The 26744-nt window shown below is 44.3% G+C and overlaps 1 protein-coding gene across 1 annotated transcript in view; it reads left to right on the top strand.

Annotated features, from left to right (window-relative positions):
• The window catches only part of LOC126108987 (proton-coupled folate transporter-like), a 29371-nt gene extending 7938 nt beyond the window's left edge, over window positions 1-21433 (top strand). Inside the window, exons 3-9 of the mRNA XM_049914394.1 lie at window positions 2200-2478; window positions 6823-6997; window positions 14259-14445; window positions 14550-14697; window positions 18117-18218; window positions 20538-20675; window positions 21426-21433. Of these exons, the coding sequence (XP_049770351.1) occupies window positions 2200-2478; window positions 6823-6997; window positions 14259-14445; window positions 14550-14697; window positions 18117-18218; window positions 20538-20675; window positions 21426-21433 (1037 nt within the window). The remainder of the gene's footprint in view (window positions 1-2199; window positions 2479-6822; window positions 6998-14258; window positions 14446-14549; window positions 14698-18116; window positions 18219-20537; window positions 20676-21425) is intronic.
• Window positions 21434-26744: the final 5311 nt, after the last annotated feature.

The raw sequence follows: 26744 nt of genomic DNA, 5'->3' as shown, positions 1-26744 counted from the left end.
CTGAGGTCAATATTTTAAACAGATATATGTTGGAGGTAGGGGAGGCGGTGGGACGAGGGGGAAGGGGAAGTGGAGCGAGGGTCATTGGGGGAGGGGGGGAGGAATTAGGTTTAATAAGAGGAGTCGTCCTAAAATTATAGAACCCATAATGATGGGCCAGTTGCTCGACCACCATTGACCAGACGTTTTCAATTGGTGAGAGATCTGGAGAATGTGCTGGCCAGGGCAGCAGTCGAATGTTTTCTGTATCCAGAAAGGCATGTACAGGACCTGCAACATGCGGTCGTGCATTATCCTGCTGAAATGTAGGGTTTCGCAAGGATTGAATGAAGGGTAAAGCCACGGGTCGTAACACATGTGAAATATAACGTCCACTGTTCAAAATGCCATCAATGCGAACAAGAGGTGACCGAGACGTGTAACCAATGGCACCCCATACCATCACGCCAGGTGATACGCCAGTATGGCGATGACGAATACACGCTCCCAATGTGCGTTCTCCACGATGTCGCCAAACACGGATGCGACCATCATGATGCTGTAAACAGAACATGGGTTCATCCGAAAAAATGACATTTTGCCATTCGTGCTCCGCGGTTCGTCGTTGAGTACACCATCGCAGACGCTCCTGTCTGTGATGCAGCGTCAAGGGTAACCGCAGCCATGGTCTCCAAGCTGATAGTCCATGCTGCTGCAAACGTCGTCGAACTGTTCGTACAGATGGTTGTTGTCTTGCAAACGTCCCCATCTGTTGAGTCAGGGATCGAGACGAGGCTGCACGATCCGTTAGAGCCATGCGGATAAGATGCTTGTCATCTCGACTGCTAGTGGTACGAGGCCGTTGGGATCCAGCACGGCGTTCTGTATTACCCTCCTGAACCCACCGATTCCATATTCTGCCAGCAGTCATTGGATCTCGACCAACGCGAGCAGCAATGTCACGATACGATAAACCGCAATCACGATAGGCTACAATCCGACCCTTATCAAAGTCGGAAACGTGATGGTACGCATTTCTCCTCCTTACACGAGGCCTCACATCAACGTTTCATCAGGCAACGCAGGTCAACTGCTGTTTGTGTATGAGAAATCGGTTGGAAACTTTCCTCATGTCAGCACGTTGTAGGTGTCGCCACCGGCGCCAACCTCGTGTGAATGCTCTGAAAAGCTAATCATTTGCATATCACAGTATCTTCTTCCTGTCGGTTAAATTTCGCGTCTGTAGCACGTCATCTTCGTAGTGTAGCAATTTTAATGGCCAGTAGTGTAAAAAATGGTCTGATGGGGATTGGGAGTGACCAAAGAAGGGCGGGTTAGGGGCAGGGAGGCTGTGCGTTTAACAAGAGATGGTCTTATACTAAGATTGCAAAATGTAAAAAATCTTCCGTAAAAATACCAGAATATGTGTGTGAAACTGTAAAAGGAGATAAAATAGCATATTATAATAGTGGAAATAAAGGGAGAAAAGTGAATTAGTATCTTGAGACATTAAAAGTACAAAACTTTGAAAGTGTAAAACCGTAAGGTCTTACTCTGAAAATATTAAAAATAAAAAAAAGAAGCGATTAGGGGAAATCACGGCAAACCTAAATACGGATGACCAGATGCGTGTTTGAACCATCATCCTCCCGGATGCGAGTCCAGTGTGCTAATCACTGCGCCACTTCTCTCGGTCGGCCTACAACGATGGATGTATAAGTAGTGAAATATATAAAGGCTATAAAATTACAGACGTGAGGACCCTGAACTGCATGAGGTGTCATTATTAATATTTTTTAAAAGCATTGCGACTATAAAGCAGCAAAAAGTGTAAAATAATAAATTATAGAAGGGAAATTTTATACACTTTTATTTTTTATACTTTCAGAATAAGACTTTATGGCTTTATACTTTCAAAGTTTCACACCCACGCCAATGAAAAATTTCTGGCTGTACCGGGAACCGAATCCGAGTCTTCCGCGTGGCAGCGAGTCACGCCGACCAGTCGTACGTAGGCGGACTATCAGTTTGTAGTGTAGAAATTGATTCATTAGACATATTCCAGACGTAAACACTGACCAGTAATAGTAAATGTAATCGAAATATTTCCTATATTTGTACATTTGGTACACACGCTGAGAGACGAGAGTGTGAAATAGAACTTCACGAGCAGCAACTGAGACAGCGATCGGACGAGTGAAGGAGTGCGTCGTGTTACAGAGAAGTGGTGGCGCACGCGCCCGACGGTGGAGCCGCTGGTGCTGCTGTTCATGTTCTCCTACGTGGTGACGCACTCGGTGGTCAACGGGCTCTTCCTGGAGCGCGTGTGCGGCTCCAGCGACACCAGCGGGTGCACCAACGAGGACCGCGCCTACTCCAGCACGCTCACCAGCTGGAAGACCATCATCGAAGCTATCGTGCCCGCCGCGGTGTCGCTTTTCATCGGCAGCTGGAGCGACAAGTTCGGACGTCGACTCATCTTCATCTGGTCCTTTGCTGGTATGTCAAGAGCAAATGTCTTCTATGAATCAACTACGTTTACCAAACTGAGCTTGCTTTAAAATTTACGGTAGCGGCGCTCTGATAAAAAAAGAGCGGTTTCCTTTAGTTGTAGAAATAGTCACGTTAAGTGCTGTGTGTCTTTGATACTCTATATTAATGCACCGACAGTTTCGACCCATTCTTCATGATAGATGAAAATACAAAAATCTACATCACAGCTAAGTAAATTTAAACAGATTCAGAAAATGCACAGTGTTACTGACAAGGGGAGGCCACGACTTTTGTAACGCGGATTTACTGCAAACTTCGTACACTCGTAGTACTCCATGAGGACAACAAAATGTGTAAGCAGTAGCCCGTACTTCTCAAGCGTTATTGAGAAAATCGCAAGATAATTTCGATCGTCGAATATATATATCTGTTCGTGGTCATTTCAACTACGAAGCGACTGCGGCCGACTGGTGTTGGTACGGTAGCTCAGCGTGTTTGGTCAGATCGTTAATTACCCTTTATAACAAAAAAAAGTGGGCGCACGGATGAACGAAAAATTGCACGGCTGTCATCGGAAGTCCGCCCTGAACAAATTTAACAAACAATATAGAACAAAATTTAAAAAAAAAAATGGTTTGGCGTTCAAGCAGCTGGATCGGGTTCCGTTCGTCAGTTTTGTTTTTAATTTTCAACACAGTCATTTTCTTTACTATTTATATTACAATTGATATAATGGGAAAAATACGTGTAATCGGATGAACTTTTATTAAATTTACAGTGTTATTTGTCAGTCTACTAATTTTTATTATCACAAATAATGTAATATTCATAACTATCGACTAGTAAACGACCAAACGCATAAAGTGATACTGAAAATGTATGCTTGTCCGTGATCTGAGAAATCCCTTATAGCTGGAAGGAGCCCGAAACGACTTGTTACCTTCAAGTTTTGACCGGCACAGACGGCTTTCGAAAGACGTACAATTAATCGTCGCTTTCGACATTGCGAGTACAAGTTGCAGGATGGTATTTTTCGTAAAAAACATAGAAAACATAAAGTTAAACGGCACCACCTGCTTTGAGTAAATGCTATGTTTCCGCATACATTTTCCGTGGAAAAACAAACTTCGTTAACATCTTCATAAACCTCTCTTTCAGACGATAGTTTGGAAGCAAACCATGCATAACGCAGTATATCTTTAAAAATCGGCTCTGATAATTGGTTATGCAGTATCGAGTGTATTTTAATAGCGGCTTCCGAGAAGCAATTTGTCGTTCTCTTTCGATTAAATACGAACAGTTTTGAAGACACGGACAAGCATACATATTCATTATCACTTTATGCGTTTGGTCGTTTACTAGTCGATAGTTATTATTATTACATTATTTGTGGTAATAAAAATTAGTAGCCTGACAAGTAACATTGTAAATTTAATAAAAGTTCATCCGATTACACGTATTTTTCCCATTATATCGATTGTAATATAAATAGTAAAGAAAATGACTGTGTTGAAAATAAAAAAAAACTGACGAACGGAACTCGATCCAGCGATCCAGCGGCTTGAACGCCAAACAATTTAAAACAAAAAATTGTTCTGTATTGTTCGCCGAATTCGTTCATGGCGAACGTCCGATGACACCCGTGCAGTTTGTTCCTCCATCCGCTCGCCCAGGTTTTTATTATAAAGGGTAGATAACGCTCTTTTTTTGTAATTTCATTTTTTTCGTTTCAATTGTTCGTGGCGGACGTCACATGACTCCCGTTGAAGTTGTTACTGATACATTCTCTCAGTTTTTTTATTACAGAGGGCAGCCGAACAGGCTGAATTACCGTGCCGGCACCACACGGCCGCAGCCGCTTCATGGTTGAAATGGCCACGCACAGGTATAGAAAGTGATCAAAAAGTCAGTATAAATTTGAAAACTTAATAAACCATGGAATAATGTAGATAGAGAGGTAAAAATTGACACATATGCTTGGAATGACATGGGGTTTTATTAGAACCAAAAAAACAAAGATCACAAATGTCCGACAGATGGCGCTGGAGACCAAAACTGCTACCGTGACGGGTGAGAGGTATGCCGATATGTTACAGAATCGCATCATCCCCAGCCTGGCTGATAAACATCTGCTGGGACGTACGATGTTTATGCAGGATGGCACTCCACCCCATATTTCTAGACGCGTGAAAGATCTCTTGCGCGCGTCGTTTGGTGATAATCGTGTGCTCAGCCGCCACTTTCGTCATGCTTGGCCTCCCAGGTCCCCAGACCTCAGTCCGTACGATTATTGGCTTTGGGGTTACCTGAAGTCGCAAGTGTATCGTGATCGACCGACATCTCTAGGGATGCTGAAAGACAACATCTGACGCCAATGCCTCACCGTAACTCCGGACATGCTTTACAGTGCTGTTCACAACATTATTCCTCGACTACAGCTATTGGTGACGAATGATGGTGGACATATTGAGCATTTTCTGTAAAGAACATCATCTTTGCTTTGTCATACTTTGTTATGCTAATACACTCCTGGAAATGGAAAAAAGAACACATTGACACCGGTGTGTCAGACCCACCATACTTGCTCCGGACACTGCGAGAGGGCTGTACAAGCAATGATCACACGCACGGCACAGCGGACACACCAGGAACCGCGGTGTTGGCCGTCGAATGGCGCTAGCTGCGCAGCATTTGTGCACCGCCGCCGTCAGTGTCAGCCAGTTTGCCGTGGCATACGGAGCTCCATCGCAGTCTTTAACACTGGTAGCATACCGCGACAGCGTGGACGTGAACCGTATGTGCAGTTGACGGACTTTGAGCGAGGGCGTATAGTGGGCATGCGGGAGGCCGGGTGGACGTACCGCCGAATTGCTCAACACGTGGGGCGTGAGGTCTCCACAGTACATCGATGTTGTCGCCAGTGGTCGGCGGAAGGTGCACGTGCCCGTCGACCTGGGACCGGACCGCAGCGACGCACGGATGCACGCCAAGACCGTAGGATCCTACGCAGTGCCGTAGGGGACCGCACCGCCACTTCCCAGCAAATTAGGGACACTGTTGCTCCTGGGGTATCGGCGAGGACCATTCGCAACCGTCTCCATGAAGCTGGGCTACGGTCCCGCACACCGTTAGGCCGTCTTCCGCTCACGCCCCAACATCGTGCAGCCCGCCTCCAGTGGTGTCGCGACAGGCGTGAATGGAGGGACGAATGGAGACGTGTCGCCTTCAGCGATGAGAGTCGCTTCTGCCTTGGTGCCAATGATGGTCGTATGCCAACACCCGGCATCATGGTGTGGGGAGCGATCTTCTACACTGGCCGTACACCACTGGTGATCGCCGAGGGGACACTGAATAGTGCACGGTACATCCAAACCGTCATCGAACCCATCGTTCTACCATTCCTAGACGGGCAAGGGAACTTGCTGTTCCAACAGGACAATGCACATCCGCATGTATCCCGTGCCACCCAACGTGCTCTAGAAGGTGTAAGTCAACTACCCTGGCCAGCAAGATCTCCGGATCTGTCCCCCATTGAGCATGTTTGGGACTGGATGAAGCGTCGTCTCACGCGGTCTGCACGTGGAGCACGAACGCTGGTCCAACTGAGGCGCCAGGTGGAGATGGCATGGCAAGCCGTTCCACAGGACTACATCCAGCATCTCTACGATCGTCTCCATGGGAGAATAGCAGCCTGCACTGCTGCGAAAGGTGGATATACACTGTACTAGTGCCGACATTGTGCATGCTCTGTTGCCTGTGTCTATGTGCCTGTGGTTCTGTCAGTGTGATCATGTGATGTATCGGACCCCAGGAATGTGTCAATAAAGTTTCCCCTTCCTGGGACAATGAATTCACGGTGTTCTTATTTCAATGTCCAGGAGTGTAATTTCTATTCTGATCAGATGAAGCGCCATCTGTCGGACCTTTTTTGAACTTTTGTATTTTTTTGGTTCTAATAAAACCCCATGTCATTTCAAGTATGTGTGTCAATTTGTACCTCTCTATCTACATTATTCCGTGATTTATTGAGTTTTCAAATTTATACTGACTTTTTGATCACCCGGTATATTCGACGACCGAAATTATCTTGCGATTTTCTCAATAACGCTTGAGAAGTACGGGCTACTGCTTACACATTTTGTTGTCCTCATGGAGTACTACGAGTGTACGAAGTTTGCAGTAAATCCGCGTACCTAACGTCCTGTCCTCCCCTTGTGAGTATTCGAGCGTAAACGACCTCCACAAAATAACTATCGACATCAAGTAGTCCAGCGCAGTGTTACAACTGGCTTGTGCCGGAACACTGTGCTCTTCTGTTGCTGGTTATGTCAACGTCGTCCCTCATTCCAGGCAACGCCATTGCGTACGGCGTGTTCTCCGGGCTGGCTGCGATTCCAAACCTAGCGCCGGAGTGGTTGTTGATGCCTTCAGTAGCGGCCACCTTCAGCGGCGGCATGATAAACCTCATGGCTGTGGCCAACGTATACATCGCCGACGTCAGCCCTGCGGGGCAGAAGGAGCTGAGGTAGGCGCTCGCAGCTTAATACACTCCTTACAGACCAGGGTGCCAACGAAGCACGTGATATTGCAGTTTTAATGGTAGATGTCAGTCGCAGTGTACTGAAGAAGAATATTCAGTTGTAACAGTAATATTGCACAGCAAATACACCGATAAGCCAATACAATACGCCCGCTCCCACCACATGGCTGGATGCTGCCTGGTGATGTTGCGGGTAAGTAGGAGTAGGAGTATCTAAGAGGAGCAGACGCGGACGGGTGAACACTCCAACGAAGACATGGGCTGCATATTGCGAGATCCGTGGAGATAAGCGACTTTTGCGAAGGGCAGATTATTTTTACGCAGAGCCTGTGGACGAAAATCTCGAAAACTGCGAACCTGGTCAAATACTAGGGCATTTCGAAAAGTAAATATACAATTTCTTGCAGTCCTTAAATAGAACATTTATTTAGAAAACGTCAGTTACATCTCATTAACTGTATTATTTGTTATTTTTCGAAATAATCACCCCCATAATCCAAACATTTGTTAAGTTGGTGCACAAGCTTTTGTATCCCACAGTCATAGAAGACTGCCGCCTGTTGTCGAAACCACATTTCAACTTCATCTTTGATCTCTTCATCGTCGTGGAATGATTTTCCACCAAGATGTGACTTCAGGTAACTGAAGACATGGAAGTCGGTGGGCGCAAGGTCCGGGCTGTATGGCGGATGGTCCAATACGTCCCATTTGAATTGTTTGAGTAGTGCTTTGGTTACGAGCGCTGTGTGAGGCCGAGCTTTGTCATGAAGCAAGAGGACTCCACTTGTCAGCATTCCCCTGCGTTTGTTTTGAATGGTCCTTCGAAGACGTTTCAAAGTCTGGCAACATGCAGCAGCATTAATTGTCGTTCCAGGAGGCATGAATTCCAACAGAAGAATGCCTTGTCTGTCCCAAAAAACAGAAGCCATGATTTTCTTCGCTAAAATCGACGTTTTGCATTACTTGGCTTTTGGTGAATTCGAATGGTGCCATTGCATTGATTGTTGCTTGGATTCAGGTGCATGGTGATAAACCCACGTCTTGTCACCTGTCACAATGTGATCAAGGAACTCATCACCTGCTTCAGCACAGCGTGTGAGGAAGTCGACTGCAAAGCCCATCCTTTTCTTTTTGTGTTCTTCCGTTAACAGTTTTGGAACCCAGCGCGCTCACAATTTCCTGTACCCTAACTTGACAGTCACAACATCATAAAGAGTTGTCATTGACACGTTCGGTATGATCTGATGCAATTCTTTCAATGTGAGATGTCTATTCACACGAATTGCTTCCTCCGGGCATCAAAGATCACAGATGGACGACCTGTTCTTTGTTCGTCATGAACATCGGTCCCACCTTCAGAGAAATGACAACACCATTTCGTTACATTTTGTCGATTCATAATGTTCCCATAAACAGAAACAATTTCTTTGTGGATATCCGCTGGTCGCTGACCTTTTGCATGAGGAAAACATATGACGGAGCGCACTTCGCATTTGGCGGGACTCTGAATCGGGGCAGCCATTTTAAACACGACCTACTCCAACCAGAAGCAACGTTCAACTGCCGAACGACCGCGAGGAGAAAGCTAATGGTTCAAGGTTAACACCAGTGTTGCCAATTTGCTCGCCAAAACACTTCTGTTCCTCTGGCGTACGGTGTATCTTTACTTTCCGAAATACCCTCGTATTATACTGCCGTGAGCATCTACGGAAAGAGATAGAAGGGCAGTAAAACTAGCACTCGACACCAAATGGCAGAGCGGACAAGACTCTTCACAGAACATGGGGTTCGAACATTGTCTGCTCTGTAAAGTAGGTTAGATGGTGATCTGTGGCGTCTCTGCTGAAACAGCACAATTGTTTCGGAGTACACCGTCCATCCTACATAGTTGAACATGGTCCTCCGCAGCAAACCACCCCTACGTATTCACATGTTGACCAAACGACATCGTCAGTTACGACTGCAGTGGGCACGGGACCATCGGGATTCGACCATCGATCAATGGAAACTCGTCGGCACTTTGGGCAAATCACAATTTTCCTTCAGTAAGTCGGTGGTTGTCTCCACAAACGCCATCATCGAGATGAACGGCGGCTCAAAATGTGCAGTGCACCACAGACATTCTCCTGCGCTTGTATGGGGCATGTGGTAGTAATCGTACACACATTGACAGCTGCAAAGCTCCAGCATCCCTTCATGTTTGATGTCTTCCCCGACGGTGATGTCATCTCTCAGCGGTACAATTGTCCGTGCCTCCCAGCCAAAACCGTGCTACAGTGGTTTGAGGAGCATAATAGTGAAGTCACGTTGGCGTCTGGGTGATTCGCAGTTCAAGGTCACGTGGTTCCTGGCACGAAACCAAGTCCACAGTACTTATTTGATGACTGTTAATATTTATTTAAAAAGAAGATAAGGAACTTTATTGTCTATAATGCATCACACAGGCACCATTTATCTTTATTTTACAATTGTTATTGCCCACTTTAGCCCATATAAAAAGGTACTCATCAGCATTCAACTTCTTCTTCTTCCTGGTAGACAAAACAAATGGCATACTAGGGACAAGAGTACCATATGGGACTTTTGCTAGTGTTCCTGCTGTCTCAGCTATACTCCACGTCTTCCAGGCCAGAATGTTAGCATCTGGAAATGCTTCAAGGCCACCATAGTCTGCATGATTGCCCCAAACAACAGCCAAAGTAAGCGATGTTGAGCCTCCAAACACAGCTTGTACATCACAAGTGAGGTTCAGACGCAGTCCACGAAAAACACTTGGTCGTCCAATCAATTGCTGTTTAGAAAACTGCCCAGCCAGATCAATATCAATGGCCTTTAAAGACCTGTACAAAGGTACACTGCGCCGCCAGCGACGACGGTAACCTAGACGTCGCAGAGGCATTGCTGAGGCACGTTAACACAAGTCTTTAAAGGCCATTGATATTGATCTGGCTGGGCAGTTTTCTAAACAGCAATTGATTGGACGACCAAGTGTTTTTCGTGGACTGCGTCTGAACCTCACTTGTGATGTACAAGCTGTGTTTGGAGGCTCAACATCGCTTACTTTGGCTGTTGTTTGGGGCAATCATGCAGACTATGGTGGCCTTGAAGCATTTCCAGATGCTAACATTCTGGCCCGGAAGACGTGGAGTATAGCTGAGACAGCAGGAACACTAGCAAAAGTCCCATATGGTACTCTTGTCCCTAGTGTGCCATTTGTTTTGTCTGGCAGGAAGAAGAAGAAGTTGAATGCTGATGAGTACCTTTTTATATGGGCTAAAGTGGGCAATTACAATTGTAAAATAAAGATAAATGGTGCCTGTGTGATGCATTATAGACAATAAAGTTCCTTATCTCCTTTTTAAATAAATATTAACAAATTCGCGTGGTGTAAATCCTGTGGAATCGATCTGCGTCGCTGTCGCGCGCCATCACCGCGTGCGCAAATCAGCATCCCGTCATTTATGCGAATTAAGTGACATGTGCGCAGACATGTAATGTCGCATACCTCCACAAACCTACCAAGAAACTTTAGGGTCCCTGATACGTAGAATCAGTGAAGTATTTCGTCCCAAAAATGGACAAACAAGTTATAATCAGATGGTCATAATATTTTGTCTTATCAGTGTGTGCTAACCTTGTCTCATAGTATTAGCTGAAATATTTGCCACTTCCGGGTTTCACGTTCTCTGTTAGGCCTTTGATTTGGTTAACCTATGTAAAACCATTTACTGATAAATCGAAAACATAGGACAGCCGTGTAATATTATCCTGTGCTAACTGACTTCCTGACCTCCCCTCGAAGTCTAGGTGGAAACTCCGCAAGAAATGCATGCCTGGCTACAAACGCAGATGTTAACCAAGCATGCAGGTTGCAACTTTGTTTTTTGATCACGAACATCACTTGTGCAACACCCTCAATGCTTTGCAAGTGTCATTCACGTTAAGAACAGTATTCAGCGTAGTTGTGTGCGCATTTTGTCGGAGCTAAATGAATTCGAAGCGGGCAAATTGTTGCTGCTCATATGCTGAGTGCGTATATAACCAAGATATCCGAAGGGTGGCCGGCCGGTATGACCGAGAGGTTCTAGGCACTTCAGTCTGGAGGCGCGTGACGACTACGGTCGCAGGTTCGAATCCTGCCTCGGGCATGAATGTGTGTGATGTCCTTAGGTTAGTTAGGTTTAAGTAGTTCTAAGTTCTAGGGGAATGATGACCTCAGATGTTAAGTTCCCATAGTCCTCAGAGCCATTTGAACCATTTTATCCGAAGTGTTCGATGTTTTAAGAGGCACCGTATTGATGGTTTATGCAGCATATAGGCAAAGTGGAAAAGCATCATCCGCAAAGATTGAGTGGTAGTGGGTTCATGGTCATTGAGGAGGATTGTGACGAAAAATAAGAGGATGACAGCTGCAGCACGACAACAACACGAAGATAGCTGCATAAGCAGGCAATTGCAGGGCCAGCTGGAATTCCACGTTCACTCCTCAGTGCTGCAAATGTCCGTAACAGGAAAACTGATGCAGAAGACATAAAACCTGGACTACGGGGCAATGGAAGAAAGTCATTTGGCTGGATGAGTCTTCTTCCACCGTGTTTCCAACTTCTGCTCGAGTTTATGTCCCAAGAGTGCAAGACGGCGCGGGGTTCGCCGATGATTTAGGCAGCCATATCGTGCTATTCCATGGGCCCCATGGTTACTCTGCAAGGTTTACGTGAGGCATTTTAGCTCACCAGTTCCATCTCATGGAACAATGTTCGCTCCCCAATGCTCATACTTTGTCCGAAGACAACAGGGGCCCTGTTCACACAGCTCGTATCTTCCAAAAACTTTTTTTTAAAATACTAAGATGAATTCTCACATCTCTCCTTGTCACCACAGATCTATATTACTGAGCCCGTGTGATCTACTTAGGAATGAAAATTGCCTGATCACTATCCACCTCCATCATCGTTACCTGATCTTGCTTCTATTTTGTAGGAAGAATGTTGTAAGATTCGCTTCTAAAGCAAATAGGACCTTTATTTATCCTTTCAGAGATGACTGTAAGATGTTTCAAATGCCAATGGGTTTCCTACACTGAACTAACAGTGGCATTGTGTTGTGTTTGTGGTGTTCCCATATTTTTGTACTATCTCTGAAATGTGACCTATACGGCTGACGTGAGTTCAGCTCTAGAGAATCAGTTAAACCCAAGAAAATTAGGGAGTATAAAATACTTATTTTTATTTGTGTGATCTTGAACTCAATAATGTGTAGTTTTTGTCTCCAAGCAGAAATGGATTTTGAGAAATAAAGCGAATCAAATTAAGAGAGGTCGTCATTTTCAGTAATCTTCGTTATTTATTGTTGCTTCTTCCTCCGCTTATGTTTCTCAGACATTAAAGTTCAAACATTGGCGCTAACACTGCGCAATATTCGACAGAAAACAGAATTACAAAATGCATCTTTCTCATATCGCACCTGGCAAGCACCTCCTCTGTCAATTTCTCACTGTTAGGCAAGACGCTCCTTTCCAAAGTCAATACAATTTTTGAATCTGTAATACTTGAATTTTAGCGCGGCTCAACACCTGTGGCATAATCTAAAGTGCATTGTGTCCACTCTGACCTCTAAGCCTTTCACTGAGATATGAATTACGGAAAGGTGACAACTTCTTAAAAATACATAAATTTTGAAAATATGTGTTTCATCAGGTATCAATTTGTATTTCTTATTAATTGGGATGACATTTCGGTTTTTTATACAAGACATGGTCATTGTAGAGGTAAAGCTGGTATTAGGCACAATTAACTTGCTTCTCAAGACGTTATATTTAGATATATAAATGGTTTGGAACGGGGTCGTAACTACTATGCGTCAGAAACCGTTCTTTCTTTTATCAGTATGAGAGAATATAAAGTGTACATTATACATAGTGTTATGAGCATAAATTCAAGTAGACGTGTATTTCTTCAATTACGTGGTTCACTAGCCGATATTTGAATGTACAAAACAGTACTGTAGTATCCGATACATGACCTATTTCGTTGCAACTTAAACTCTTATTGTTAGACTGAACCTTTTCTGTGAATTGTGTGGAGTTGCTATAGCCAAAACCAACATTTATTGCTGTTCATTGTGGTATAGACGTGAGAATGTGGTTTCCTGCGGTAACATTCTTACATAAATATTTCACAGATTTCTTGCGGGGTCAAATTTGTATGTGAACCTAAGCTTTCAACGATATCCTCTGCCGTCAGTGCCAGGAATTATTATGGGTCATGTGGGACTTCATTTATTCCGCCGAACTATGTCAAGCAGACGGCCCAAAATCACATAAGTTCCAAATGCTGTCACAGAGTATGCCGGTATCTGTGATGAGAAGTATTAGCAGCGATGCTTACTACTCTGTACCTCTCAGCTTCAAGCGCCTGTTTTGTGCAACAAGGATATACTTGCTGTTACACATTCTGGTCTCAACGGCTTAGTTGAGGACAGAATCCCAGTAGACCGGCTAGGTACAGACGATACCATTTGTCATACATCAAACACGATCGCCCGTTTGTTTATGGTCTCTTTAACTGAGTAGTCAACTCGTCTAACTACCATTCCTCGGGCCCGGATTCGATTCCCAGCCGGATCAGAGATATTCTCCTCTAGGGGTGTTATGTTGCCATCACCGTATCATCATCATAGACAAGCAAGTCGCCAAGCGTGGCGTCACTGAAGAGCCTTGTAGTTAGACGACCAAACTGTAGGGTCTGTAGGGTCTGCCGGCCATCAATGGCACACTATCATTTCATTTCATTCAGTTTGTGTTTGGTAACACAGATTTGTCGAAACCATGATATTTAATATGGCATCGGTGCTCTGTGCAACGATCTGAAATAGTATGTGTTGGCTGATAAATGTAGCTACTACTGTACTGTCACGAAATTTTATAAATTACACGAACATTGATACCAAGGCTGTCTTCATTCTGGAAGCAATATCTCTTTAATTTTCCTGGGCAGGCACGATATTTAATCAATTTTTCGACCGCCCAAGAAATTCCTGGTGATGACGACAGAGGAAGCCATCCCAAGTTTAAGTCTATGAACAAATCTCAGGTTGACTTCGACCTAATGTGCATGCGAGCAACAGCATTGGCACAGACGAGATCGTGACTTAAATTTAATGAGTGAAAAAACCAGTACATCCCATGTAGAAGTGGTCGCGTCACAAGAGGAGAACTTTCCTGACACTGTGGACTTGCCGCTTGCAGACTGGGGATCCTGGATGCGGCGCAGTACTCGGCCATGATGCTGGGGTCAGGGCTATCCACGCCGCTTTTCCTGGGCCTCAGCTACCACGGGGTGTACGCCCTGGCCGCCGGCCTCATGCTGCTGTGTCTGCTCTACTCCATTTTCCTGCTGCCGGAGACCATGGCGCCCTACACACCGCCTGAAGACGTGAGTTGCAGGCCTTCCGGCCGACCGAACTGAACGCATTACCCGCATCCTAAAACATCCATAATCATTACAAAAAATGACGTCACTCTGTCTCGTGTGCTCAGGCGAGTTGCGGTTGCTGCAAGGGGATCTTCCGTCCCCAGCTGGTGCGCGACGCGCTCAAGACGTCCCTGATGAAGCGGCCTCACCATGGACGCTCAACCATCCTCATCGTCATCATTGTGGTCGTCACTGGCGTCCTCATCTCCCAAGGTATACCCAAACTGAAGCACTGATCCTAGTAAGAACAATGTGAGCCTATGTTCATCTGATTTATATTTGATCTGGAAGGAAATTTTGGCGAATGTAAACTCTTATGTTTCACACAGGTTGACTTGTTCAGTTGCATTCATGGTCAGTACGAACAAACTCATCTGTGACCTGACAGTTTTGGAAGCTCTTCTAAATAGACTTTTAATTCTGGACAAATTTTAATTTAGATCACACTCCTACGATTTCCAAACATCATTTGACAGGAGAATTCATTCATATTTCAAGTTCAACAAAAAAAGAGTACGTGCTCGGCTCGGCACTAGATCCCGCCGATAGTCTCCCTACAGCTGCTATTAGTCGTGACTAGCTCATTACGTAAGAGGGAGACGAGGGTTAGACCGGTCGCCAAATTGACGTCAGCTGATGACTGCAACACCGGAGGTATGCAATGAGATGACAAAAGTCATGAGATACCTCCTAATACCGTGTCGGACCGCCTTTTGCCCGGCGAATTACAGCACCTCGACGTCGTATGGACCAACAACTCGTTGGAAGTCCTATCCATGCTCCCTCCATAGCCGTCCATAATTGCGAAAGTGTTGGTGTTACAGGATTTTGTGCACGAACTGACCGCTCGATTACGTCCCAGTAATGTTCGCTGGAATTCCTGTCGCGTAATCTGGATGGCCAAATCATTCGCTAGAATTATCCAGAATGTTCTTCAAAGCAATCGCTAACAACTGGACCATTATCATCCACAAAAATTAAGTCCATGAATGGCTACAAAAGGTCTCCAAGTAGCCGGACATAACCATTTCCAGTCAATGATTGGTTCAGTTGGTCCAGAGAACCAAATGCGTTCCATGTAAATACAGCCCACAACAATATGGAGACACCACCAGCGTGGCGGCACAGTGCCTTGTCGATAATTTGGGTCCATGGCTTTATGGGGTCTGCGCCATGCTCGAACCCTTTCATCTGCTCTTACCATCGAAAATGAGGACATCTGAAAAAGCAACAGTTTTGCAGTCGAGTGCAACCGATATGGTCATGAGCCTAGGAAGGGTGCTGCAGACAATGTCGAGCTGTTAACAAGGGCACTCGCTTCTCTCGCCTGCTGCTATAGCAACGCCTTACGGATTCGTTCGTCGTCCTTCCCAGATTGATTTCTGCTGTTATTTCTCGCAGTGTTTCTTACATTGACAACTCTACACAAATACCGTTGCTCTCGTCGTTAAGTCAAGGCCGTCGGCCACTGCGTCGTTCTTGATGAGAGGTAATGCCTGAAATTTGGAATTCTCGACACACAGAATATTGAATCCCCTAATAATTCCCGTTGTGCTGCCATAATCAATTCGGAAGCCTTTTCACGGGGATCATCTGAGCACAAACGACATCTCTGCCGACGCGTTGCTGTTTTATATCTTGTCTATTACACGATGCAATCGCCATCTGTATATGTCCATCTCCCTAACCCATGAATTTTGTCACCTCAGTGAAGTACATTTTAATCGCATACACTGATGCGAGAAACAAAGGAAAACTCTCAGTCGATTAACTAACTTTTTTAGACATCGGTTCTCATAAAAGAATGGCCACTGTGACGCCTGCAGAGACATGTCAGCGTGGTTAGGAGATCACGTTCACCGTGGCTGAGCACCGGTTTACTCTTTATCTTTCTACAAGAGACAAGAGTAAAGGTCACGAAGTTCTGCATTGTTCAACAGGCCATGGGAGACGATGCTACAGTTTCCATGTTGTACAAGATATCCTTCTTTGACCTATCGTACAGCGCAACAGGCTGGGCGCCAGCTTGCGAGTGAGGGAAGTGAGATAGATATGAACTGACAGCGCACAGCAGATTTAAGGGCTGTTGGGTGGTACACCGTCCAGTCTCAGAGTGGTTTCAGGCGGTTTCCCACGCTCATTATGTCAAGTGCTGGGCAGGTCCCCAAATTCCGCCTTAGAGAATACGGTACACAAGCGTTCAAAGTACGAACACACAGGACAAAGTGTACACGATTCACAGACAGATGGTGCACAAGACTAAAGGGGTGATTCCACCTGCGCGCCTAGCTCCTAGTCAACGTACGGTTCTGCTTGCCCCATACGAAAGTAGGGGCTTCCAGTGTCAACACTGATGTGGATGGAAGCACTCATGGGAAAAAGGCATGCACCTACACGCGTGCGGGCCAAGCACAGCCGCAAGGCGACTAGGCGCAAGGCGCCCAGGTGTTAAACGCTCCATTAGCTTACGTTGACGACTGTGGCGTTATTAAGGGCATCTAGCCACAAAGTGAAACAAGAAAATAAAATTGGACAAATTCTAGAATACTTCACCCCGTACTAGAATGGAAAAGAAGAAGAAAGGGTAAGGTCTCCATCAATAAAACTGCTAATCCCTATTTGCGTCGAATAAGGAAGACAACATCTCGCCAATGAAGTACGAGAGAAAATTGTATAAGAGTAATGTAAACAATTTTAGTACATGTCCTACACAGTGTGTTAGGGCAATTTCTGGAATGTACGTTAAGCAAAATTCGAACACTCCGCTTCGATAGCACCTCAGCACGTCCTCGATCATGACTTTCTCAGTCAGATGGCTGTGTTTCACTATGAACGCCGACGAGTGGATATCAGACCCAGAAGAAGGCCACTGCAACCGTGACCGAAACGTTGGTTTTCTCCAGCGGCTGTGGTTTTATACATTATGACGCGGTACCATAACCACAAAACTTTTATGTCGACTGACTGGCCGCGGAAGCCTAAGCGATTATATTCAAATTTTTGTTAGTTAAAATTCGAATCTGTGTTTACTTTAAGTATAGTTTAATGGTCAATCACAGTGTAGCTAATTTTATGATTATATAATATATATACACTTCTCAACACATTTATCTTGGCAAGATTACGGTCCTTTTAAGTCCAACCATCCATTCTACATATTGTCCATTATGTTCAAATAACGAAACAGATGTTAGAAAAAGGAAAAAAATATCTGATACAACAAAGCGTTATAATTTTTTTCAGAAATGCAGCTCTTTTTCTTCTTACTGCCTAGATAGATCTAATTAAACATCTGAAATAACATATCTTTTGCATCTGTCACTCTGCTTATCGTTCAGTGGTCTCCATTTATCTATTTTAATTTTTCAAATTCTAGACGACGAAAAATGTGCCCAGATGATTAAAAATATCCTCCTCCGTTCTCCATTAACAGGTGTAAGTGTATCGCAGGTGTTTAGTAAACAGTTCAAACGATGACACAGTTCTTATAGCTGTTCTGTAGTAATTTCAATTTTTCATACATCATTATTTCCTTTCCGCAGAGTCTTAAGCTAAAAGAAGACATAGAAAATCCTTCTGAGCTATTACCGGAGGCGTCACACGGTGTGTAATATTTTGCTCTACATTTCCAGGAGAAGGCGTCGCCAGCTACCAGTTCCTGAACGCCAAGTTTCACTGGACCGTCGAACACAGCTTGCTGTACGGTTTCTTTACCAACGGCACCACTGCTGTAGGTAAGCTGACACATATCAGTTCTGATATCTGGTACACACGCAAGGACAAGAAGCTGACATTCACTTTGATACAAAACAACAGAGACGACTAGTTTTCAACGAAAAGATCAGTCATGAAAATAGTTTCAGTAAGTGCTCTTCTGCGACTATTTGTTCGAGGACATTACAGCTCTGAAGGAGCTGAAAGAAGGGAGCACCTCACGATGAAATCTCAATTTCATGTTTATGCAATAACGCTTCTGACATTGCTAGAAGTCTTTGTTTTACCTTGTGTGTTGACTAACCAAACCATTTCAACGTAGAGAAGCGAACTTTTTCAAATGTCAGGAAATACATTGAAGTCACAAAGTACTTTGAAGCTGCCATTCATCACAACAACTAGAAATTTTGTCTAAGTCATGTTGTTCCTCCTACGGTCACTCAGCAACGACACCTCCCCGTACACCACAGCGTCATCAGAAAACAGTCGCAGACTGCGACTCACCCTGTCCTTCAGATCATTATGTACATGGGGAATAAGATCTGTCCTATCACACTTCCTAGGGGGTATCCTTATCTGTGAGAAACACTCACCCCCCAGGACAACGTTCTGGATTCTATTACTTCAGAAGTTTGCGAGCCGTACACATATCCGGGAGGTTGTTCCGTCTGCTCGTACCATCGTAAACAATCTGCAGTGGAGCGTTGTGCCAAACTCTTTCCGGAAACCTAGGAATATGGAATCTGCTTGTTGCCCTTTATCCATGGTTCGTAGCATATCGTGTGAGAAATAGGCAAGCTGTGTTTCACACGGGCGAAGCCTTATAAATCCGTATCGATTCCAGGACAGAAGCTTTCCTGTGTGGAGACATCGAGTTACAAGCAGCCACAGAAAATTTTAACTGTCTACGCTAAAAGTTAGGTCCGGCATTGGTTTAGGAAATTCCTTTTCTGATTTACAAACCGTGCAGACTGAAAGGAAAGTTATTTAATTTTTAGGTTTCTGGAGGCATAAATCATTTTAAATATTGTTATTAAATTAATAGAATACTGAGATTCCGTAGTGTCTTGTCGAGTGTATTCCGTACAACAGCACAATTAGTTCAACTTGTGCCAATGGTCCACGAATACGCTAAATAAATTGTGCTGGTGGGAGTATCATATTTCCTACAGTTCACTACATTCAGCATTTGTGAAACTTTAATCTGTTTCCAGTTGGAGACTCTAATCCAAGGAACATTTCGACGAGGAATTACTTTTTTTTAACTTATATTTTTCCCCGGAAACGTCTCCCTGAAAACGTTAATACCCCAGATCCACAGTATTCGAGACCCAACAAAAACAAAATATCATTATAACAGTAATCTCAATACTGTTGTCAGACCAAACTATTCGTAGTTGCTTTTTCTTGGGGCCGCTAGTGTCGAAGTGGGATGGGGAGCATATATTTTATACGATACCGCAGTGTCTGCGTTCTTCAGAAATACGATGCATGTCCGAAGGCACAGGAACTGCGGCAACATTATGAAATTCATGACATGTATTCGCAGTTGCGAATATAGAAAGCCACCAACTGGGTAATGGAATGGCGACAAAAAAATTTGCTCCGGATTGAGACTTGACCCGGATTTCCCGCTTATCGCGAGCGGTCGCCTTTCAATAAGGCTAAACGAGGGAGCTTCACGGCCACACCCAAAATTTCATATATCGTCAACCATATCTGTACATCTTGCAGTCGCATATCTGAAGGAACGTGGCATCGTACTTCTTAACAAAACAGCTACTGTAATATCATATAAAATATCTGCTCTCCCACCATATTGCGGCACTAGCGACCCGAGAAAAAGCACCACGACTTCTTTCTCATTTCGTGAGGAATATCTGGGAGAACGTCATGTGTTGTTCGTCCCTTCACGGAGTGCACCCTCTCGGAATTTCAGTAGTTAACATATCCGTGATGCACATAGCCTCTATTGTAGCGTATGTCACTGGAGTTTATTGGAAATCTCTGTAGCGCTCTCGCGCCGACTAAACGATCCCGCGACACAACGGTCCGCTCTTCGTTGGATCTGTGGCCATATCAGTTCGTCGCCTAGATTGTTGCCTCTGCAGCTATTGAAAAGGCTGTTGCCCCTTTTTATGAACCACATGTTTGTCTGGCATCTACACATAAACCCCTCCGTATTGGTTGCAACTACAGTGCCACAAGGCATCCCATCTGAGCAAGGTCCGTGTTTCGCGCGCGGAAAGCAGCTTATAAAGACGGTTTCATAACACTGCTGCGATCGACTGCAGGAGAAGTGAACTGCTGTGGCCTTCACTACTGCGCTCTGCCTGCAGGTACCATGGTGGGAGTGCTGGTGTTCGTACGCTGGCTCAAGCTGGCTGAGGGCTGGATAGCCCTCATCACCTTCTCCTGTAAGATCGCCGCCGCCGTAATCTACTCGATATCGCCGGAGTCGTGGTATATGTTTCTAGGTAAGTCATCACCAACTTTATTAGTTTCCATTATGCTGCACACCGAATTGTATGTTGGTCGCTTTTACGAATATGACTCAATTTTACTGTAATTTTATCTTACACGTTGCCCATCTCTTTTTAAATCATTACTCATCTTATTTTAAGGTTCATCAACGTATAATTAAACATAAATCCTAGACTTCTCTTTCACCCTAATGTAAGATCAAACAGCTAAACAACTTCGTTTGTTGCCATAGTTCATTCTTCCACTTCTATCATGAACAATGTAACACAGTTTTACGCATAATAAACTATATGCGCTACAAAAGTCTTCATCCACTAATACCCTTTGGAGCTTCTTCTTCTTCTTCTTCTTCTTCTTCTTCTTCTTCTTCCATAGATAAGGGTATTTCATCTGTTACGGTACACAAGCTCCAGCCACTCTTCCATGTTCTTCCCCGCTGTCTTGCCCCCTAGGTTTGTACACAATAATATGTTTTGAAACTCTGTTTTCATGCATTCAAACTACGTTTTCCCACCACCTGTTTCACTTTGGAACTATTTTTTTGCGCACTCAATCAACTTCCATTTCTAGTAACTTCATTTCTGAAGCGATCTTCTCTGGTGCGTTCTTTAATCCTCTCACTTTTGTTAGCTGCATCCTGGTCATATCCTTTCGCGTGTGATCCCACGTTCCAGGTCTAAAGAGGATAGTACATACCGCTATGACTTTGCAAAATGTCATTCATGTCTCTTTGGTGTCTTTAGAGCTATGAATTTAAATTTAGAAGAAAGTTCTCTGGCGAATATCAGACATCCATTCTTTAATCAAAACATTTTTCAGGTAATGCAGCCCTCTCCATAGATATAAATAATCACTACACTAAAATTAAAGAAATCGGTGGGAGAAGAATTATTAGGATTGCCTGTCTTGTCAATCACGACGTCATTACAGACAGAAGGATATGGAAGGAAATCCTTTTCAAACAAATTATGTTGCAACTTGACGCAAGATAATTAGGGGAAATTAATTCCGAATGACCAGACAGGGATTCGCACTCCGGTCTTCCAGACAGCCATTCCATTGTCTTAACAGCTATGCTACGTATTTCGCACAAATCTGGCAGTTCTTCGAGGTTGCGATGTATTGTTAAAATTCTCTGCTGCCACATGTTTAGAGAACCTTCAAACATAGGAAGTCAGTTGGTCGAAAATCACTGTTTCAGTCTTTGGTTGTGAATACTACCACTTATATTATGTAAATGCAAGGGGAAAGGTACACATGGAAATAGCCGGCCGGTGTGGCCGAGCGGTTCTAGGTGCTTCAGTCTGGAACCGCGCGACCGCTACGGTCGCAGATTCGAATCCATGCCTCGGGCATGGATGTGTGTGATGTCACTAGATTAGTTAGGTTTAAGTAGTTCTAAGTTCTAGGGGACCTCCGATGTTAAGTCCCATAGTGGTCAGAGCCATTTGAACCATTTGAACACATGGAAATAGCACTACTACGTTATGAGCACTTATTAACTATTTTTAAGTATTTAATCAACATATTATGATAGCTGGAGCATTTAAAAACATTTACAGCGTACATATCACACAATGAGCTCTGTCGCAAATGGGTCTTGAAAGCTTTTAGCATATATACTGGAAATATAGAAAACTCTATAGTCAGGTTTCCTTCCATTCGGAAATTGGCTGCACTCAGCGACTGTTATGTGATTAATAAATTATAGAGTGTAGCAAACAATCGTCCTTTTTTAGATTTGCGTAATAAAATCTAAAAAAGGACGACTGGTAGCTGCACTATATAATTTATATAAAAGTCTTTAGTGTTAAAATAAATAAATAAAACCCGTTGAAAAAAAAAGAAATGTGCAAATAGACAATAGATGATGATCAAGAAGAACATCAGTTAGAAGCACACGATGCTACGGAATGTAGTAACGTGTGCTTCTCAGCTATGTGGCTTTGTTGTAAGTATAGTGGGAGAATAGGCTACTCCAGACAATGCTCTGCAGCTGTCGACCTCTGCTTCAAGTCTCTGCTCCACTTTGTACGATATTGTATTCCACAAAACCATAATATGTTCTGCATCCTTTCAGGTGGGGCTGTCGCTTGCTTCGGAGCCTTGATCTGGGTTCTGGTCAGAGCGATGCTGACGAGGCTGGTCGCCAAGGACGAGCTAGGTGAGTGCTCTTCCGAACTGGCAATACCACATACTTATCAAAGAAACGTTATCTTAGAACACTTTTAGTGACTTCTATGTTTAAAAAATCCTCCGAACGTAATGTCGGGGTAAGCTATAGTAGGAAACTACATACACAGAATAACTCGGAAAGAAACATTATGATTATGATATCGATCGCGATTAAAAATCTGAAACGTTGGAGAAAAATTCCATGATTATTTCGTGTTTAGAGTGCAGATTGCAGTTGACTTGAAAATAGTCCATGCATAAAAAAAGAGATGTAGGATTTTGTGTTGTAATTTAATGGTTTTCGGAATCACGCTATTGTGTAAAGTAATTTTATGTTACGAGTGTGCATAAGTCACAAGACTCAGTGACAGGGAACATTATGAAGATTTTAACCTTTAATCTATGGGCAAAGAGTGGTCAGCCCCGTAGGCAACGCGATTATATGTTGAAGAAATCATGTTTTATGGATGCCAATAGCATTGCTGCGAGACTGTTTCGCTTGGAGAAGGGACAAATACATAACATCTCAATGAAGCAGAGAACAGATACCCAGCGAAGAAGAGTCTTAAGAAGGGATAAGCATACTGTGCCACACTGCAGCGTGGAGAGAGAGAGAGAGATAAGCAGCACGCGTGTGTGTTGTGTGTCCACAGGCCAGGTGTTCGCGCTGGCGGTGACCATAGAGTCGGTGACCCCACTGGTGGGGCCTCCAATTTACAACGCCGTCTTCAATGCGTCCATCAACACCTTCCCTGGAGCCTTCTACCTGCTCTCCGCCGGGGTCATGGCTATCGACCTCCTACTGCTGCTGTGAGTACTCTTATACCAGTAGACTAGTTAGTATCCACTATAGCGATGCAATGACATCAGCGTCACCTCGCTTTCCACAACCACCTTCTACCACAACACAAATCCAATACCAGCTTTTCCAACTCATTTTTTGTTCCATATTAGACATATTTGCACCTTGCATTAGTTTTGTAAATTGGTAATAAGAATCCCGTCGTTTTTTCATCTGATTCAACACTAGTACTCCGTCCCTACTCCACGTCATCATTATTCACTTCATTGTAACATACTCCACTTTCAACTCTTACACATTAAAGCTCCTCCTTTCTTGTCCTTTTCAATAACTGCAGTGTGATACCATCCTTAATAAGATCGTCTTGTTCATATTACACCTTCTACCACTGCTGGAACTTCACACCTACAATACTTTACGTGACTATACATAGGACCTCGATTTTAACACCTCACACCTGACATGAACACAATGTGTACAATGTTCCCTTCCACAAGTACTAATACCTGATTGTTCCATAGAATTTCTCCCAGTAACATCACCACCTTTCATTATCTCATCAATGATAGCATCTACATCTGCATCTAGTTGACTACTCGGCAAAAATGAAATGATCGTGTGGCATTGTTGGCCGGGAGCCCCATGCGGGGAAGTTCTGCCGCCGAGTGCAAGTCTTACTTCAGTCGACGCCACATTGGGCGACTTGCGTGCGGGTGACGATGATGACATGATGCCGAAGACAACACAACACCCAGCCCACGAGCGGAGAAAATCTCCAAACCGGCCGGGAATCGAACTCGGGCCCACTGCATGGGAGGCAAACACGTTACCACTCAGCTAAGACTGCTCTACAATTCACGCTTCAGTCTCTGGCAAACTCCACGTGCGAGTTCTGGTTTCCTGACTTTATTACGATGAGCGCACTACAGTACTACAGACGACGGACAAGACTAGACCAATGGATTTAGTAGACTTGTTGCACCTTCTACGTGTTCTGCAAATAAGAAGCAGTCTTTGATTGCTTTCCCCAGAACGTTATCTGTGTGATCCTACCAATTTAAGTTGTTCGTAGTTGTAGTTCCTAGACATTTTGTTGAACTGACAGCCTTTAGATTTGTGTGATTTATAGTGTAACTGAAATGTGACGGATTCCTTTTAGTACTCATGTCGATGAGTCACACTTTTCATTATTTAGGGTCAACTGTCACATTTCGCACTTTACAGATATCTTGCCTAAACCATTTTGTAATTGGTTTCGATCTTGTGCTGACGGTGAATGACAGCATCATCATAAACAATATAAGATGGCAGCTCTGATTGTCTGCTAAATCATTTATTTACATTAGAAACAACACATGGCCTATAACTCTTCCTTGAGGAACACCAGACATAACAAACGCGATTATTACCTAAAGCATGAAAAATTAATTACCAACACTTTAGTTTCTTCTCTGTTTCATCATTACAAAATATTGTTCTTTTGAAATGGGCACATACTTTTTTCGTCACTCATTAGAGATGGTGTTGCTACGAGTTGGTATAACCATGCAACTCATCCCAAAGTAACTCCAACACAAGTTCTATTTCTAATCGAAATTGATGAGTTTCACTTTGATTACTCTCATACAATACTGAAAGAAGCTGACAACTATCTATTTGCAATATTAAATATAGAACAACAACTGTACAACGAGAGAGTTTGTGTGAAGTCGTACCATTATTATTATAAAAAAACACGTTGCAAATATTTACATCCTATCCGATGTCAAGAATGCAACAAACTGGTGTTTTAAATACGAGCTGAATTCGTTATGAGCAGAACACAGAAGTAATGCCTGCAACGATGACCCAGATTATGTAAGTCCACAGCCAGGACGGTTTCGAAATAGTAGCAAGGCGAGATTCTAAGGAACTCATACGGTGTACTTTTCAAGACTGAGCTGTGGTGGCTTGCTTTTTGCATTCCATACCTCTGGTGGCGCTCTTCACTCCGAATCATTATCTATATTGCTTACAGAGGCACATATTAAATCCTTCCCCTCAGAAATGGGAACCTAGGGGCGAAAACGTACTGCTCTATGCCGGCGTCTGGCGGCAGAACGCTCCAGTAACTGACCTGTCCGTGATGGCTGGGCCTGACTCTGTCACAAGGCCCGGTCGATGGCTGTGGGGAAATGGAGGTGGCAGAATGATCACGGTCGTAGACTGCTCTGATTCCACTGTAATGAGGGAAAACTGGTATGGAGAGTGATTCTGTCTCCAAAGATTCCCAAACCGTATTCCTCTCACCCACCTGGCAGTGCGGGAGTGTGCAGAGGCGAAGGTCCTATCAAGGTGAAGGAGACGACGAGAGATCCAGCTGATGGATATTCTGTTGTTGGTTTGGGGGTCAGAGGGGAAACAATGGTGGGGGCGCCGATTGCAACTGCGATCACAGCTAGAGCAGGTCAGGTCGATATACCCAGCCACAGTCTAAAATAGCTGATGTCCCTGTGGCCTATGACAACCCCAGACAGTCTCAGACTCCAGCCGAATGTACACGCCCTGACACAGGCGCCGTATGTGTAGCAGGGACTGTACAAAGCACGGCAGACGTCTAACAGCCTGCGGTGCTGCGCCTGTACAGGGTTTTTCTAGACAGACCCTGTTGACGGGCTGGAGCTGTACATCGGAAGGAAGCTGTGCAAGGCGTTCTTGGTCCACAACGCCTGCATGTCGTTCCACCTCTGAGTCTTGAGTGTGCAGACCATTCACTCGGTTTCCGCATTGGAGGCAGGCTGAAAGGGGACGGAGGTCTGATAGTGCCGTGGCGGCAGCAGAAAATCTGGAACAGGGTCTACATAAACTAGATCCCATCACCAACACTAAGATACAGGGTGCCACCTCAATGGCGAAAATTTTGTTGAGAGCAGGGGTGGCTGTGGTGGCATGTGTGTCATCAACCAGAGGTTTGTGAGAGCCTTCACCGCCAGAAGCAACATAACTCTTTGAAATGGGCCAGCAATATGGACATGGACCTTGTAACATGGATGTCAGGGAAGACGACAGTCAAAAACATTGTGCTAGTGACGTGTGATTGAGGGAG

This window comes from Schistocerca cancellata, chromosome 1 (assembly GCF_023864275.1).
Source record: "Schistocerca cancellata isolate TAMUIC-IGC-003103 chromosome 1, iqSchCanc2.1, whole genome shotgun sequence".
NCBI lineage: Eukaryota > Metazoa > Arthropoda > Insecta > Orthoptera > Acrididae > Schistocerca > Schistocerca cancellata.
The sequence above is the reverse complement of the archived record's forward strand: the minus strand, read 5'-3'. Positions and strand labels throughout refer to the sequence as shown.